This window comes from Oryzias latipes, chromosome 17 (genome assembly GCF_053564925.1).
Source record: "Oryzias latipes strain Hd-rR chromosome 17, Olatipes_Hd-rR_3.1".
NCBI classification, from domain to species: domain Eukaryota; kingdom Metazoa; phylum Chordata; class Actinopteri; order Beloniformes; family Adrianichthyidae; genus Oryzias; species Oryzias latipes.
In genome coordinates this window covers 32,841,825-32,859,541 of record NC_136253.1, presented here as the reverse complement: position 1 = coordinate 32,859,541, position 17,717 = coordinate 32,841,825, and the positions used below count along the sequence as shown (strand labels likewise).

General features: G+C 37.5%; 1 protein-coding gene across 1 annotated transcript in view; it reads left to right on the top strand.

Moving 5' to 3' along the window:
* Positions 1-17,717, top strand: part of crhr2 (corticotropin releasing hormone receptor 2) — a 50,421-nt gene that overhangs the window by 18,871 nt on the left and 13,833 nt on the right. Inside the window, exons 3-4 of the mRNA XM_004079414.5 lie at positions 15,603-15,688; positions 16,314-16,420. Of these exons, the coding sequence (XP_004079462.3) occupies positions 15,603-15,688; positions 16,314-16,420 (193 nt within the window). The remainder of the gene's footprint in view (positions 1-15,602; positions 15,689-16,313; positions 16,421-17,717) is intronic.

The window sequence follows — 17,717 nt, the reverse complement described above, 5'->3', positions numbered from 1 at the left end:
CCTTTCATGGTTGCCACACATCTCCCTTTATTACACTTACAAATTCTTAAGAACAAATCTATCAGCTCACCTCTATAGCACGACAATTGAAAAAGCCACAGGGTGGGAAGCAGAAACTTCCCTTTTTCTCTTTGAATTCCCTAAAGGACTTTTCAATAGAAGTACGTTTTTTAAGTTAATTTATGAAACTTTACTCATCATCTGCTTTTATTTGAACGGATGAGGTTGGAGCGGAATGACTTCAAAAGGTACTTGACCCAAAAAGCTAAATAAAGGGAAATCCAGGTCCAGCCCTTGTAGTTTGTTAAACGGCTCATCAGCTTCCACATAACCAGTTTGGTGTTGATGGTCTGGAAAAAAGACTCAATAAGTTCCTAATGTAATATTTAATTCTCGATAATGATAATGTTATTAGTACTAAAAAAGTGAAGTGAAATGATGCTCTGCAGTTATGAAGTGCATGATGACCAAATCGTACATCCTGCTTGTTTTGTTTCGGAGTTTCCCTGGGGGGGTCACAGACTTAGCACACACGCCTTTGCTCAATTTCTCTCACCAACTGACTTCCATATTGCTTTAAGCAGTCAGAGTCTGACAGCAAACAAGGACCCAAGTGTTTGTCTTCACAGCTTTACCCAGTATGTCACGGGGACACGGAATTAAAGCAGCAGTCCTTGCGAGACACCACTGTGGGTAAAAAGATTTGGTCTTTCATCTTCCTCAGGCTCTGTTGGTTGGTCTGCTTCAGTGGTCATTACTTCAGGCGCGTACAGAGAAAATCTACTCCACGTTGAACAAGAATAGGCAGACATAAAATTACCCAATCTCCTTTTCCTATGAATTGTTCTGGGTCTAATATGATCAAGACATACGCGCTGAACCAAATTGTTCAACTATAAATCTAAGCTGCTGAAATAATCCACACTAGACGTTGTGTTGCTTAACTGACCAGCCGACAGCACTTGTGTTTGGATTAGTGTCACTTTAACCAATTCCTTCATCAGTGAAGTCCCCATCTTGTCTTATGGTGCCGTTATCTTTGTGAATATAAGTGACATTGTCAAGACCGGTGTGGACAAAATATGTAGGATGCATCAGGGAGGGCAGGTGAAAACACTGAGGGGGAATTACACTGGGAATGAGATGTTAAGACAACTGAAACGAGAGGACAAAAGCCTCTTTTCCAGATAAACACTTACTAAAAGCCATTTTCACACTGAGAGCTATCAGAACATTACCAAAGAATATACGGTAATTACCAATTACCTTGTTTTTAAAGAATTGGGATTTGTCTAAGTCAGTTTTTTGGTTAAATACTGTATCTGAATGTATTAAATAAAAGAGGGCATTTGGTGGCTTGTTGTAATGTGAATATCACAAAATACGTAAAGAGCCACTCTGAAAAAAATTGATTTTTTAATATTGCTGTTGGCCATTTTTGTTGCACTGCTAATGTTAGGTTGGGGGTGTGAGGGTCTAAAGCTAGTGGGAGAGCATGTAAAAAGATTGATGATGGGAAGGGGAGGAATTGCTCCGTGCTAGCCATCCCGCCCACAACTCAGAAGTGAATTTCTGATGAACTCCTGCCGCTCTGCAGAAACTATGTCCTAGAAAACGACACAGGATTTTGGGATTTTGGTTAAAAACTGCATAATCATAATTAAAAGACAATTAAAAAAAACAATTAAAAGATGTTTGGATGATGATATAAGATGAATTTGCTGACACTAGACTATAAACAATTTATAGCAGTTTACACTAAGCTTTTTTGCTTGGGAAGTTTTCATGGGGAGATAATTGTTCAGAGGCTTTCTTACACTAAAATAATCAATTATTTCAGCTTTTTAATGTTTTAGTTGTATTTGTTGGTGCAAGCTGTAACAGATAGACCTGCTCAGTATGAAACAACAAATACATATGACTTGATAAAAAAAGAAAAACACCTGGCAGATCAGAGTAACATGTCTGCATGAAGCTTGAGCATTCCTTATTTTCAAGTGTATTTAAATAACTTTTTTTGACCACCTAGCAACTTTTCTTACAGTTTTTATAGGTTTTCTTTTTATAGCTAAACTCTGACTTCTGTTGTTTCCAAAACTCCCCGGGGCTTAATGCACCAAGCCAGTGTGCTGTAGGCAAAGTCTGACACCTTTTCCTTCTGCTGTGCAACCCATCGTCAGCACAGTCAGGCTTACTTTTTTACTTTTTTATTTTCTACATGTTGACCCAATGTCTGTGAGGGAGAACACAGAAAAGTGTCCAAGTGTTATTTTTTGGGGGGGGACCAAACAGTGATGATGTGAACAGACAAATGTTGCCTTTGTTTTTCTCATCATTTGTGTGTTTATGTGGGGTCATTTTGGGTGAAGAAAGAGTTGACTTTTGGACACCTTAGTTCCCTTCTATTAAATAAAATTATCATTAGAGTGAAAGATGCAAATAACTTGAAGTTGCTTTCTGCAAAAATAAAATTAAACCACACCAAATAGTTTTGTGTGTGAATAGTTGGAAAACACATCCCTTGAATTCATTATTGTTCCTCTCCACATGTCTCCAAAATTTCTAGCTGACTGACCCTGAAACCCAAACAAATGCTGTCTCTTTCTATATCTTCCGTTAGGAACAGCTGCCTTCTTTTCACTTTGGATTTAGATCTTTATTACAAATTCCCTGTTTACTGAGCTGGTCAGGGAAGAATATGTTCACTCCAGTCATGTTATTTTTTTATTACAGAGCTATTTTTATACATGTTCTTATGTAGTGGCATTTAATGCCATGAGTCGTATTCAAATTTAAAAAAATGAAATACATACTCATGTATATTCTTTGCTGTAATTAACATATTTTACTTATAACTGCTAAATCGTCATTGTTAGTTTCTCTACCTAAATGACACAAACACATATCTGACTGCACATATTGAAGCAGATGTGTGTGTTTTTTTTAAATTTGTCATTATTAGGGTTGTTCGATCTGTTTCTTTTGATCTTTTAGGAGCTGATTGCAGGCGACAGCAACTCCAAGAAGTTTAAATCTTTTTTTTTTTAAATAGACAGCAACATATATAAATAAAATAGAAACATCATCAGCACTTTTTGGAAGTTATAAAAAAACAATCATTTCTTTTTGTATTGTTTTATTTTAGATTTTTATTTTTTTGCTCACTGTTTCCCTGTGCGCTTATGCTGTTGGACCACCTATAATTTAACTGCTGCTGGCAAATACTGTAAAGTCTATTCTATTCTATTCTATTCTATTCTATTCTATTCTATTCTATTCTATTCTATTCTATTCTATACGTTATCAAAGCAAACCGATGAGAACATTATTTATAAAGCTTTTTTCTTTTAACCTTTATTTGTGCTGACAGATTAAGAACAATATTATTTATTTCAATTGTGACCTGATTAATTCTATAAGACTCACTCCAATGAAATTCATGTTTTTAGCTTGTTCTTGTAGCATTTTTCTGATGACAGAAGACATCTTAAAATCTTAAAACTGCATTGCTGCCACATGTTTTTTAATTTTACCTAAAAGCAGCATAACCATATTTAAAAGACCCTGGGAAACGCTTTTAAATGACATCAAAAGATGATTGGAGTGGAACTTTAAAAACCAAAACCTGTACAGTTTTTCTCATCAGTTTTTCTTCAAGCAGTAGGCCTGCAACAGCATAATAGGATCACGAGTACATATTATCTGCTGAGTTGAAGGGAAGAGCTCAGTATTCACATATTCTCTGCAGCAATAATCAAGTGGCAAACACAGCTTGGCGCAGTGGCAGTAATAACATATCAGACGAAAACAAGTCAATGCATTTGTTGGAAAAGCAAAAACAATATGCTGTTGTGTAATCAAACACAGCCAGGACACACTTACTGAACGCAAAGCTGTGCGATAAATATGTCACTAAATCTAAGAAGTTTCTGGAAGAACATCCACAATTGACATAAAATTGTTCCTGAATGTGGTTTCTAGACTCAAAAGCTTATAAGAATTTCTGAGAATCATGGTAAAAACATGGCAAAGGTATAGTAGATATTATTTCGTAACGGCCCTGAGAAGGACTGGCAGTTATCCGGGGTGTCCCCACCTTGATTGTGATAGGCTCCAGCCTCCCATGTGACTCCAATAGGGATTAAGCCGGTTAAGAAAACGGTTGGATTGATTTTTTTTTCTTTTACAATTTCTAGTCAACCGCTATTTTAAAAACATAATTGATATTTAGCCTAAATCCAAAACCCTTTCTTGTTTTCTGGGACATAGTTTCTGCAGAGCGGCAGGAGTTCATTAAAAATTCACCTCTAAGTTGTGGGCGGGACCATTGGCATGGAGGGACCTCCCCTCCTTTTTGTCACCTTTCTTTGCTCGCTCTCCCACTAGCTTACAGCTCCTCACACCCCCAACCTAACATTACAGGTGCAACAAAAATGGTAGGAAATACTGGAGCTTTCCAGCCGTACAGTTTTGAGCCAAACGGCAGCTAGAACGAGGAAAACCAAGACGAACATGGATCTAGCCGTCCGCAAGTCGATAGATCAGAATGCATCAGGGAGCTTTTGTGTTTTCTACATCACAAATAAAGTCTTTTTCCAACAGAATTTTTTTGTCTGCAAAAAATACTCAGACATGCAATTTTAAGCTTAATTTTCTTAATACTTGTCCCCCATCATGGGAAAAATGCATGTGAAAAACACAATTTTCATCAATGTGAGTCCTTAAAGGATCATTTCATGAATGGTTTTGTTTTTTTATTTCAAAGCTCAGTTGCTCTTATATTGGTTAAAAAAAAGTTTATAAATGATGGAATGAAAGTTTGAAGTTTTTACTCTAAAAACAAGGCGGTCAAGTAACCCATGTCATGTCAATGGAAAAGGTTATAGAGAGCAGTAGAGACAACGACAAGTCATGACCTTTACTTTTTCAGTTGTTTAGATTGTTACTTCAAGGCCAGTAAAGACTGAACATAGACAGATGGAACTGGTGCCTCTCCCCCAGAGTCAGTGAAGTCAGTGATGAGGCCGAAAGGGCTTCATTGCTTTCATGACAAACATTGTGGATCACTTTATGCCCATCAATGCTGATTGAAACTGGAGCCGATAAATATCCATGACTTCTGCAGAGTAATTGGACCAATGCTTGAATGCATTTTCCATTAAACCCAACAAGACGGTTGTCTGTGACTCTCAGCCCTGTGTGGAAGAAGAGTAAGTCTTGTTTCCTGTTTATTTTACCTGCAGTAGAAGGTGACCAACACATCAGAACTGAACTTGCACAAATGGAGATATGCAGACAGAGTACATATGTATGGTTAGGGTCGGCCAGCGATCTAATAAAATCGAATCAGACCAATCGTTCACTGATAACATGTCTCCCAGATGTCAACCTGCAACCTAAAATAATGATGGGCTACTTATTAAAGCATTTATCATTGATTTGTCTTAAAAAAATAAAAATAATCTAAAACTTACAGGAGTAACCTGGTACTCTTATTTAGTTTAAAATAGCAACTCTGCTTCAGATGACAGAATGAGGCATTGCTTTCATGGTTTGTTCATAAACCTTTTATTTCTTTACTGGTTTTCTGCTATTATAGTGCAACAGCAGAGTAACAAAGCAACAAAAGTAGGATGAGCAGCCCTGAAATAAAAGAAATAAAAATTTCTTATCTCTAATAATATAGTTTCAGATCTTAATGGGTTTGACATAGTGAGTCAATTTTGTCCATAAAAATTGACACATTGAATCTTAAAGAGAGTTTTTTCTTTAATAAAAAAGCCTTTTTTTAAAAGTATTTTTCTAGTTCGTGTACATTTTTTTTTCCAAATAAAATTGACTTTTCTAACGATTAGATTCAGCAGGCAATTGTGTTTAGATATTATCAATTTGGAAAAAATGTGTTTTAACAGCAAGTTACAAGTCAGATGCATGAGACACAAATAATAAGTTAGAGAAAACACATTCCAAAGGAAAAAAGCTTCAGCTATTAGAGAAGTCTAATGCTAGATAGAAAATAAATGAATAAATAACACTTTTCTTTATCAATTGCATAGTAAGTGAAAATAAGTAAATAAGCAAAAGGTTCATTTTGTCTGTTTCAGAGGGAGTGAGGATGTTCACAGGATGGGATGGATCATGGGTTCACTGAGCTGAACAGCTTAGCCCATGATCTTTTGGTGTGTGGGGGATTACCAGCTGCTGCTTTTTTATTAGATGCTGTTGAGTTGACCACTTTAATAGTCAAGTGTTGTGGATTTAACCCCTGAAACAGTCAGCTGCAGGAAGTCGGTCCAGATGTCCTCACGTTGGTCTGACATGCGTCCTCATCAGATGAGCAGAGTTATATTGAACAGCTGCATCTGGATCGTCTGGAGGTTCGATGCTCTTGTTAAAATTGCGGTGGAAAAGTCAAGCCAGCACCAGCTGTGGTGAACAGATGTGTTCTTTAGAGAGATAAAGCTGGAATCGTTTTTCAGACATCCAAAAAAAAAGATGTTAGTGAGAAGAGCACTGTCAAGTCATCAAACAGCCAGACTTGTGTCCTCAGCACAACAAAAGAATTAAAAGTGGCATATGATGCAGCATTCCCACTGATTTGTGTGGCGGTGGTGTCAATTTTCAAGGTTAAGACAATGTACGGATGTGATCGAAGGAACTGCATTTTGAGCATCGGGCACAGTGTGATTTTCAATCATCATCATATTTTGGGAGGTGCAGCGATGCTTCCAGAGTTTAAATGTCTGGACTTTGGTGAAGCCGTATCACAATCAGGAACTCAGCTTCAGTAGTGACATGTTGATGATGTAATCAGAGGGTGACCAACATGGAGGAGAATCTGATCATAGTCATCCTGAACGTTAGAAACATTTTTTGTATTTATATGGAGACAGCAATAATTTTATTTTTATTTTATTTTTTCTTCCTCAGTCTAATAATGCAGGACAGCAAGTCGTCAAACTGGGTCACAGAGAGACCAAAGTACCGCTAAAAGCAACCGTCATTCAGACGCAGCTTCTGCAGTAGATGGTGAAGCTCACCGTGTTAGGAGAGTCTGTGAATTATCTCATAAACCCAGTTAAGGTGACGTGATTACCAATATTTGTTTTTTTTACAGCTCTTCATAACATCTACACCTGATTTCTCAACATCATCCATGATGTAGCAATGAGGCTACATCATGTGGTTGGAGTGGCAGGTTCATGAACACTTTTTTAGACAGGCGTCAACCAGAGGGTCAAAGGTGTGTCAAAACAGAGATTAATTGGCCACACAAATGTACTTGTTAGCCTGTTAGTAACTGCACTGCAGTGCTGCGTGGTATGGACTTCTGTGTCAAACTTCACCCGGATAAATTTCTCCAGAATCATATAGTCACACTCACAAACAATTCCTTTTTCTCTGACCTTACTCTCAGCCACACAGCAGCTGGGAGTGATCGCTGCATTTATTTAGACACACCCATATTCATGAACCTATCACACCTGGACAAGAAACAAAACAGGAAATCATACAAACCAGTTTCAAAATAAAATACACAATAGAAAATAAATGCAAAATAAAGCAGAAATTGAGATCACTTTCCAACAGAACCATTAGAGTGGAGATTCAAACCAAAAAGAGAAGGAGGCTGAGAGCAGCGCCCTGTGGAACACCTGCCACATTTTTCTGTGTTGAGAAAGTACGAGCAGAAATATGACAGAGTATTGTGCTGAGGAGCACAACGTTTTAGGGCTTTTGAGCACATATAAAAGAAAATACCAACTGGCCTGTAATTTTTATGCAAGACAGGTTGTGCTTTCAAAGCTGTGCTCTAATTTCTGGCTAATATTGAGCAATGGCTTGTAGAAAATGTGGAACAGGGTCAAGCGGACAGGTGGTAGAGTCCATTTCATTAACCACCATTACCAGAAATAGTTGAAGTAGCCTCTTGGGAAATTGGTTAGCTCGTGAATGCATTTGTTTAGCACTCCAATACGTGTAGACATAATTTACAGATCCATAGGACAAAAATGATGTTGACTCCATCCAGAAGAAAGGGGATCAATAGATCAATCTCTCCCAGTACGGGTCTTTGGGAACCACTGTCCTGCATGTTTTCTATGTTGCCCCTGCTTAAACACGCCTGATTTAGGTCATCACCAGCTTGATATTGGCCATCATTGCAACAGATTTTTTCATATTTTCTGTTGTATTTTATTTAAAAAGAGTCTATCCATTTTTATATGAATAATAAAACTACTAAATCATGTTCACTAAAAGAATTGTTAGAAAAGGAATGTCAACTACTAAAAATTGTCTGACCGTCTGGGAAGAATTCCATCAGAACCTGAATATTTCAACACAAAACTATGTTGCAGCTCAGCAGCAACCAGCGTTTCTGTACAAGGAACACATCCCATTGATCCAGCAGCTACCTGTACTTTGGCGAGCCCCATTTGCTGCTGGAGTTTTCTGCTGTAATACCCCATTTGTCCTTTGTTGATGTCAACCCCTGCCTGGGAAGCTAAGTGGTCCACCAGGCGGCTCCAGAAAGTCTGCAGCAGCATTCAACCTCCAGCTGTAATAGCTGTTGATCACAGAAGGAGAAATCACTACAACTGTTTTAGCTTTAAATTTCGTCTCATGCATTGAATTTTATGAAGCCAAATCAATTTACAACTTGTAAGAATCCTAAATATTGAGTATTGACAAAATGCAGAATACTTCTAATTGTGCAAAGCTTGGACAGTAGAAGTAGGTGACTACATTTGTCATTGGAAATATGTCTTTCCTGAGCAGGACTGTGTAGCCAACTGTTCTTTAGAGTGATTTTCTCCCTTGGGCTGTTTTCTTTATAGACAGCATGAGTAAGCATTGATTCATTTCAGTTTGCTTGCCAAAAGTGCTTCTTTTTCTTACATTTTCAAGGTTTGGATTTACTTTTTTCCTATCACAAATTCACCAGCCAAATTCTATTTTGGTGATAACTGATAGGCAATAAATGTTCCTGCAAATTTAAATGTAAATAAGATAATATACCAAAACACCATTACTGTTTTTATGGGGTAAAAGTCTTTTGTTTTAATAATTTTAACTCTGAAGAGCTTGGTAAAATTGATTTTTTTGGTTATCTGTGCATTCTGGTGAGCAGCAATTAACAGCGGGAAAATAAAATAAAATACAGCGCCCAAATACGACTGTAGGTTCTTAGGTGGAAACAGTCTGTTATTCATTCATTCCTAATGTCTGTGAAGGTTTTCTCATTCAGCCAGGTCATGATGTTACATTTTATGATCCTTAGTTGGATTATAGAGATTCTGAGACATCCTCAAGGTGTGAAACTTTTCTCTGACGATCAGTAAAGACGTTAGGTGAACCTCTAAATTGCTCAAAAGTACAGAAGTCCATCGACATTTCACGTAAAGACCCAATTAGATAAAAAATGGTGTTTTTAACATATTCTTGAGGCATTTTTCGGATGATGGAGAAATAATCTAAAAATACATTTCTGAGTATTTCTTTATTCTGATTGTTGTGAATGAGGAGCAGATGAAAAAATGCAGTTTAAAAAAGAGACTATTTGTGATGTAGAAAACACACTGAGCAGGCGTCAAGCTCCTTGCTCCACTTCGTATGCATCAACTTGTAGACAAATAGATCCATGTACTTCTTGGTTTTCCTTGTCTCAACAAGGAACAACACTTGTCTCAACACTTTTTTAGGACTCACAACAAACCCTGAGCTATGGTGCTCCTCAGAGCCCCAAGGCACCTGTGCACGTGCAGAGTAACGATGGCTGGAGGAGGAGGTAAAGCGAACATGGCTTTACCTCCTCCTCCAGCCATCGTTACTCCGCACGTGCACAATATTGGATAGCTCCAATAGTTCTAGCCATTTTTGTTGCACTGGTAATGTTAGGTCAGGGTCGTGAGGGGCTGTAAGCCAACCGGGAGAGCATGTAAACAGAGAGCTCTCAGTTATGGCGGGTGGGCACTACAAAGGTCTCAACCACAACTAACAGGCAAATTTCTATGTCCAAGAAAATGATACGTTTTTGATTTGGGCTAAAAATAATTAATTAAGTGATCACTGGGAACCTTTTAACCCTTGTGCTATCTTAGATGACCCCACCCTTACATTTACGTGTTCTCCCTACCATGACAAAGGTGGATAAAGGTGGAAAGATTTCATGTAATCCATGCACACCAGTGAAGATCACAAATCATTGAAGAAAAAAGGTTCAGCGCAACTTTCGACTTCTAGATTTTTAGAGATATGCAAATTCTCAGTTCAGAGGACTTAAGTGGATGGGAGTAGGTATGGCTTACTCTGTAAAACAACAAAAGATTTTTTCCTTTTATAAAACATCCCTAACCTCATAGATCTAAAGCAGATCCAAAGATTATCAAGTGGTCACTAGATTATGGTGCTTGTTTAATCTGTCTAAATGTCTGAGGCAAAAGAGATGTCATATAAAAATCTTAACAAATAATGTTCACTCTAAGCGCTCTGAGGTTTTAAAGATTTGTCGATAAAGCTGGGGAGTTGGGGACAAATGGATTGCAGCACAAAATGAATGTGACAAGGACAGGACTGGATGCTTCTGTTAGCTTGTTTAGCTGCCATGTTAGGTCTTATCAACCCGGGCCACTCAAGGGCGTTTTGGAGCAGCCACATGTAAAGGAGGTCAGGAGCTCGAGGTGGCAGGTCACGCTCTATTAGATCTAACATTTGTAAAAAACGTAAGACACTGAGATCATTTTACTGATTTTCTTTTAATACAGCATCTGTTTATTTGTTTGATTTTTGCACAAGTGTTCTGTTTTGTGTTCTCGTCCAGCATGACATTCATCTTGTTCCTTTTAGTGACAATAGAGAGGAACAGTGACACAAAAACAGATGACAGTTCCTTAGGATGTTGTCCAAAAAGCTCCTGGGAGACACTCAAAATGCAGAGAGGACCTTAAAGGGCCCATATCATGCTATTCTTTAGCCTTTCAGAGTAAACTATATCCACGTAGATGATAATATATTACCTTTAGCACACTAAAGAAATAGGAAATAATTTCACAGTGTATTTTCCTATCACTGAAGAAAGATGACTTGATCTCTGAGGCTCCGCCTTTCGTTCCTTCTGGGTGCCGCCCATTTTATGACATCAAACTAACACTAACAGTGTGTCTACGTTTCGCCCACAAAAAAAAAAAAAAACATATCTGAACTTTTGCAAAGATGGATGTGCATTTTGTGCATAGAAAGTAAAGTGTTTTAGCCGATCGCCACTAGCTCAAAGGAGAAAGGGGCTGTGTCTGTTAGCCTGGGGGCGGGACTTGGAGCGCAGACTTATAATAATAATAATGATGATGGACTTGTCCTGGAAGCAACTGTTCCTCAATCATCTACGTCATAATGTGCGTGAATGGTTTAAAATACCGCTTTGGGATTGTTTATAGAGAGAAATGAACATTATTATACACTTAAAAGCTCAAAAGGTTGATTTTGCAAATATAAAAAAAACAAAAATTGTCAATAAATAAGAGATATAATTAGTTATAAGTGTTTTTATGTTTTTAATATTGAATTTTCAATATTTGAATCATTCTTTCTGTTTTCATTTTATTTTTGTATGTGACCCTGTTTTTTATTATTTAATTGTGTGATTTTCACAACAGGCAAACTCCCCATAGCAGCTTCTGTATCAGTGAGCTTATGTAAGTCCTATAGGGAGCTTCTGGTGACTTTCTGCTGCACTTGAGACCACAGACACATGTGAAATGACTGTGGCATTCACTAGTATGTTAATAAAACATAAGCTAAAAGAAACATAAACAGGTAATGGCTTGGATTTTTTTAATAACAGCTTTGCAGATAAATTTTGATTTTTGAATTAAGTGAAACTAATTTTTTAATGTATTCTTCATGTTAAAACCAAAGAGTTTTGCAAATAAGAATGTTAAATGCATACTTCATAGATGCAAACATAAAGAAACTATCTAAAATGTAAAGAAAATATTTTTTGGATCATATTTTTTTTTTTTTTTTTTGTTCTTCCTTTATTTTCAGTCAAGAAAATCCGGCCTTCCACTATAACATTTATGTCCCAGACATATTTGAAATATTTGATTTTATTTAAAAAAGCACATTTATTTTGCCTGTTTTGCAAGGCCCATCTGCCTATTAATTCAGTTATCAAGTACACTTTTTTAAACATTTAGGCATCCTTCTGCATATATGAGTAGGAGTATACAAGAAAAGAATGAAAGTTGGCAGTTTTGCTGGCAGAATAGCCGTGAAATGTTGGCATTTAACTTGTCAGGTGGGGATTTCACATTTCATTCCATCCTCCTTTACAAGACAAAAGTGTAGTTGGATTTACTTACTGCATTGATTCATTCCTTAAATGCAAGATTTGTCTCCCACTCAAACTGACTCATTAAGTGGTTTCAGCGTGAAAATAATACACAGACTCCAATAAAAGGCAAGAGAAGCCGTTCATGGTCAATGCACAGATGGTTTGTCAGAAATGTGGCTTTCCTGCGCTGAGCTTCGAATTAGTCCTGCCTCAGTGGAACCGCTCACAGGGGCAAACCTGATAAGCTGCTTCCTTTTTCTTTGTGTGCACCTTCCCTTCTTCTTTTTTTTTTTTCCACAAACATGATGTGTGATATTTGCCTGAAGAGCATGAGAACTTTATCTTTGAAATGCTAATATTAGCTCAGCTGCTACCCACATGCAAAAAAGTATGTCAATGACATTTGTCCAGCCCTGTTTGCAAATGTAATACAGTTACGAAATGTATGATGTTTTAAACACAAATCTGAAATTTGAAGGGGATTAAATACCCTGAACGGTTATAAACACCAGCTGTCTGACTGGCTGGGGTGTTACCTCTGACGTTGCAGACTTGCATCATGGGAGGAATTTATTAGCAAGTTGGTAATTTTCAGACATGCCAGTGCGCTGCTGATGCCATTGCACCCACTTCCAGCTTTCAGCTCCAGAATAAGTTTCCTGTGATTGATATTCCACTGCCAAAACCAAAACCAATGGAGAAAAAGATCAAATTTAAGAAAGGCACATACATTCTGGTGAACTGTACATCCTTCAATTCTTTACGCTGCAGAAAAGTGGAATTGTGACCCTTCATGGAAACACACAGCATGTTTACCTTTATTTCCTTGCTGCATTTTTACATGATGGATTTTGTTGTTTTTCCAGCGTGTCAAATTGAAGTATGGTTTGTGGCTGTGGCATTTAATCAACAATAGTTTGCTCAAAATATTGTGGTCAGGTTGTGCAAATTTAGACTTCTTTTCCTGGCCGGGCAGATGGGAGTTTTCGACCATTTGTGGATCCCCTTTAAAACTGACAACAAAAACAAAAAATCATTTGGAAAGGACATTTGATTTAGATGTTCAGCCTCTCACTTCCAAAAATAAAAACAAGCATGGAAAAACTTATTAGGCACTCTAAAGTGTTTAAGTACATGTCTTACATTGTCAAAGCCGTCACAAACCAGCAGTTTTTAAAAAAGTAATCATATTTAACTGAGGAAAAAACGTCAAAAATGACAGTTCAGCAAGACACTCCCACATTGAACCAGAAGTTAGTGGCTGATTAAGAGAGTGGACAGACAAGCTCTTGGCCACAGGGGGGGGGGGGGGGGGGGGGGGGAATCCACACCTCAGTTTATAGTTTTTCGCTAATGTGTGGTAAATAAAAAAATAAAAAAAACAGCCATACATGCAAATGTTGCATCAATGAATCAGTCATCCTAAGGAAGCTGCTCAAAAAAGGAGTCTTTATCCCTTGTGCTATCTTAGATGACCCCCCCCCTTACATGGACGTGTTATCCCTACCATGACAAAGGTGGATAAAGGTGGAAAGATTTCATGTAATCCATGGACACCAGTGAAGATCACAAATCATTGAAGAAAAAGGTTCAGAGCAGTCTCTAGTGGGTCTAGATGACCCAACTCCCACTGTTAAAGTGCCTAGGATAGCACAAGGGTTAAACACCCACTCTGATCATCCCTTGATCTACTTTATAATTCTGATTATAATAATTATAATTGTTTGTATTCCTAGAAATCTTTTAATTATGATTATGATAGGAACATAGTTTCTGCAAAGTGGCAGTAGTTAATCAGAAATTGTTGTAGGTGTAACTGTTGGCCCAGAGCAACCCCGCTCCGCTTCCCCTCCCTGTTGCTGAGAGCTCTCTGTTCACACACTCTCCAATATGGATCCATTTGGATCTATTCGTCAAAAAGAGGATGCATCATCTGATTCATAACTATTTGAATTGCGAAATACTCAGAAATGCAGTTCTGATCTCAACTTTATTTATACATGTCCTTCATTATTAGAAATGTGTCGTTTTGACAATTTTCAGACTTTCCAATCCTGGGCTACAACACATATGTTTCTTGCTCAACTTACCGATAAATGTTCTCATTAAATTTGCCGTAATTTGTTGTCATGCCACCAATTATCTTAAGAAATAATTTTACTTTTTACACAGAAAAAAACAAATGTAGCCAAACCAAAACACACTATAAGATTTTAGAGAGCCATGATTTGGAGAATTTCTTCTGTTTATCTTTCCGCTGGCCACAAGCATTTTCTGCTGCCTTCTCCTAAATAACAAAATGTCACATTACATAAGACTCATTTGATTGCAAAAGACATTACTCTGCTGCTGTCGCTGCCTCAAAAGTTGCTAAAGGCATTTCTGAGGTGGATGGTTCTCCCTTTATTGTTAGCACGAATCCTCGAGTGAGGGATAAGCACGCATTAACCGCAGACTCGTGCGAGATTTCAGAGGAGTCTACACTTGTCGGAGATTTGTCTGAACTGTTTATTGCCATGGGGAGGGAGAAAATCTAAATGTGCAGAGGATGAATCAAGTTATTTATTCATCTCCTCATGTATGTAGGCAAACTTAACACTGACTCAAGGGCTCATTTACTCCACAGTTGTTTTTATTACGTTTATTTTTATTCTTGCTCAAATTCCAACATTAATATTTATACATTTTATGTCACCTTTCAAAATGTGCACAGTTTTTTCATTATATTTAAATATTTCTTTACATTTTTATGCTGAAAAACCAATGGCAATATCAAATAAATTACCCAATTAATGAACATATTTCTGAAAATGCTCTGTACACAATATTACTTGTCTTTGCCACTCATTCTTACAAAATAATTATTTAAATTTTTCATTTTTTCTTTAATAGAGATAAGGGGCTCTCTCGTTCTGAGGGACTTCAAAATGAAAAACTGTTCAAAGTTGATTGTCGAAAGCAGGTTTTAGGAGATATGCAAATAAAGTGACAGTAAGAGGCTTTGCATTTCCTTCCTATGAATAAAAATTTGTGTTTGCTGAATTGGTATTCTGTGCAGGAGTCAGACAGATACGACAGCTCAACTTTGAAATGAGCTTGGGAGAAATTACAAGCATATTTCAGCTCACCTATGTAGCACTCCAACGTAAATGTTTAAGAAGAAAAAAAAGCTTGAAAAGGGTATTAAACTGCTTCCCTCCACAGGTAAACACAGATTCTGATGTGTGTGTATGGAGCATTTCATGCTTTTGTTCCTTTTTTCTTGCAGGGAGTGCGTACAGGGAGTGCATGGATAATGGAACGTGGGCTTTGAAGATCAATTACTCTAATTGTGAGCCCATTTTAGAAGAGAAGGTCAGTGGGGTGATAAGGGGGTCCATTTGAAAACAGCCTGATAACCGTCTTAGTTCAGTAGTTGGAGTTAAATATCACAATTTTCCAGTTTATAAAAAAAGGTAAATGTGCTGCTCTGTTCCTTTTTGGCTCATTAAACTGCAGTTTTCTGTTTGATGTGCTGCTATTAAATACTTCAAAAAGCATGAAAACATGCAAATCCATTCTCATGTCACCACAAAGGCTGGAGGAGGAACACGCAGTTTGTGCTGAGCCGTGGCCTGGTTACCTCCATTCGTGTTTCTCCAGGTCATGTGTGTTTCTGGGTCTTGCTGTATTTTTATCGGATCCTTTTAAGAAAAGAAGTATGTCAATGACATTTGCATTTTCAAGCTTTGACAGAAACGCAGCTGTGACACATTTTTTTCTTTTTAGATATCTCAAGTGTCTCCAGTGCGGTCACAATGTTGTAGAGATACGTTTAATTTAATGTATTGTTACAAAAAAATCCACTTTTACTCCACCAATAGGGTCCTAAAATACCTATTTTATTACCAGAGAAGGTGTTTATTTTGTCTGCTTTTAAACGTTCGTTATTTCTGGATGATGAAAAACCTTGATAATGTTTTCTGTGATGTCTCTGCAGAGGAAATATCCCATGCATTATAAGATTGCTCTGATCATCAACTACCTGGGCCACTGTATCTCTGTGGGGGCTCTGGTCGTAGCCTTCGTTCTCTTCTTGTGCTTAAGGCAAGTACAGAAATAATTCGGTAATGCATGAAACCACATTGAGGACAATCAGTAGAATTCATGTCATATCTGAGACTGCATACCATTAACTCGCTCATGTCAAATGAGCAGAGCTCTGTATCTCCGTGCAGACGACCACTCTGACTAACAGAGGCTTCATCTCCCAACACTTCGCTCTTCAGGGCAGCAGCTCCTCTTTGAGTGTCCTAGTTTAAAGACCTACTCTGATGAAAAAATGTGTTTTTTATATGTTCTTCTCATGAATCAATGCCGCTCTGCAGAAACTATGGCCGAATCTGAATATAAACTTGCTGCTTCCCACTCCTTTTCAAGCAATAAATCAAGCTCAGCATGACTTTGGTTAATGATTACTATATTTAATTAAGCAAAGTGATTTCAATGTTTCCTGGTTTTGTTTTCTGTTTTTTTTTTAATGATCTATGCTTTTCATCATTTCTGTAAGTAATTTGAAAAATCTGTGGAAATTCTTTATTGCTTTGACTACAATGCTTGAAATCAATCAATCAATCAACCAACCAACCAGAGAGTTATGGAAAAATAGCATCTTCAAAAACCTTATTCCCACTTGATGACGACATCAATAGTCACCGTTCATCTACGTCAGCGCATAGCTGCCAGCGCTCAGAAAATACGAAACATCGGTTTAAACTTTAAAACTTTAAAACTTTTTTTATTTGGATTTAAATGTAATGTAAACTTCTGGGCTTCAGAGCACACCCATAGGAAGGAATGTGGTTGATGCGTAGCCTTAAGTCACTACAGCTTAAGTTTGGACACCACTAAAGCTCCACATGCCCCTACAGTTGGAGCAATAGGGAGCGGCCGTAGGGGTAGGGAGTGAATTCAGATCCGGCCTATGTTCCACTCAAAAGAATTTCAGAGAGGGTCTTCAAAGATTATTTTTTGAATATTATCTTAAAAAAATGCTCTTACAAAATGCTGTTTTGACTCTATTGTGCCCCATGCCTACCATCTGCTCTTTTATGTAAACTTAATGTAAAATCTTGCATAGAGTTGATTTTTAAGTAGCTCCTGAGTAGCTCTTAGTAGTAAGATGAGCCAGGAGACAGAGTCTACATCTTAAGCAGTGAAACCTGTATTTGCATGTAAATGCTTTTGCTTCTGAGTCATAGAAACATTTATCAGAGTTCATGTGTTTTAGAATTTGTTCTGAAGTAAATCACAGCTATCACACCAAGAATAAGAGTGCAGTTGGAATAACTTAATAGGTTTTAGTTGAAAAAAACTGCATGCATGATGTTTGTTTGCTCTCCTC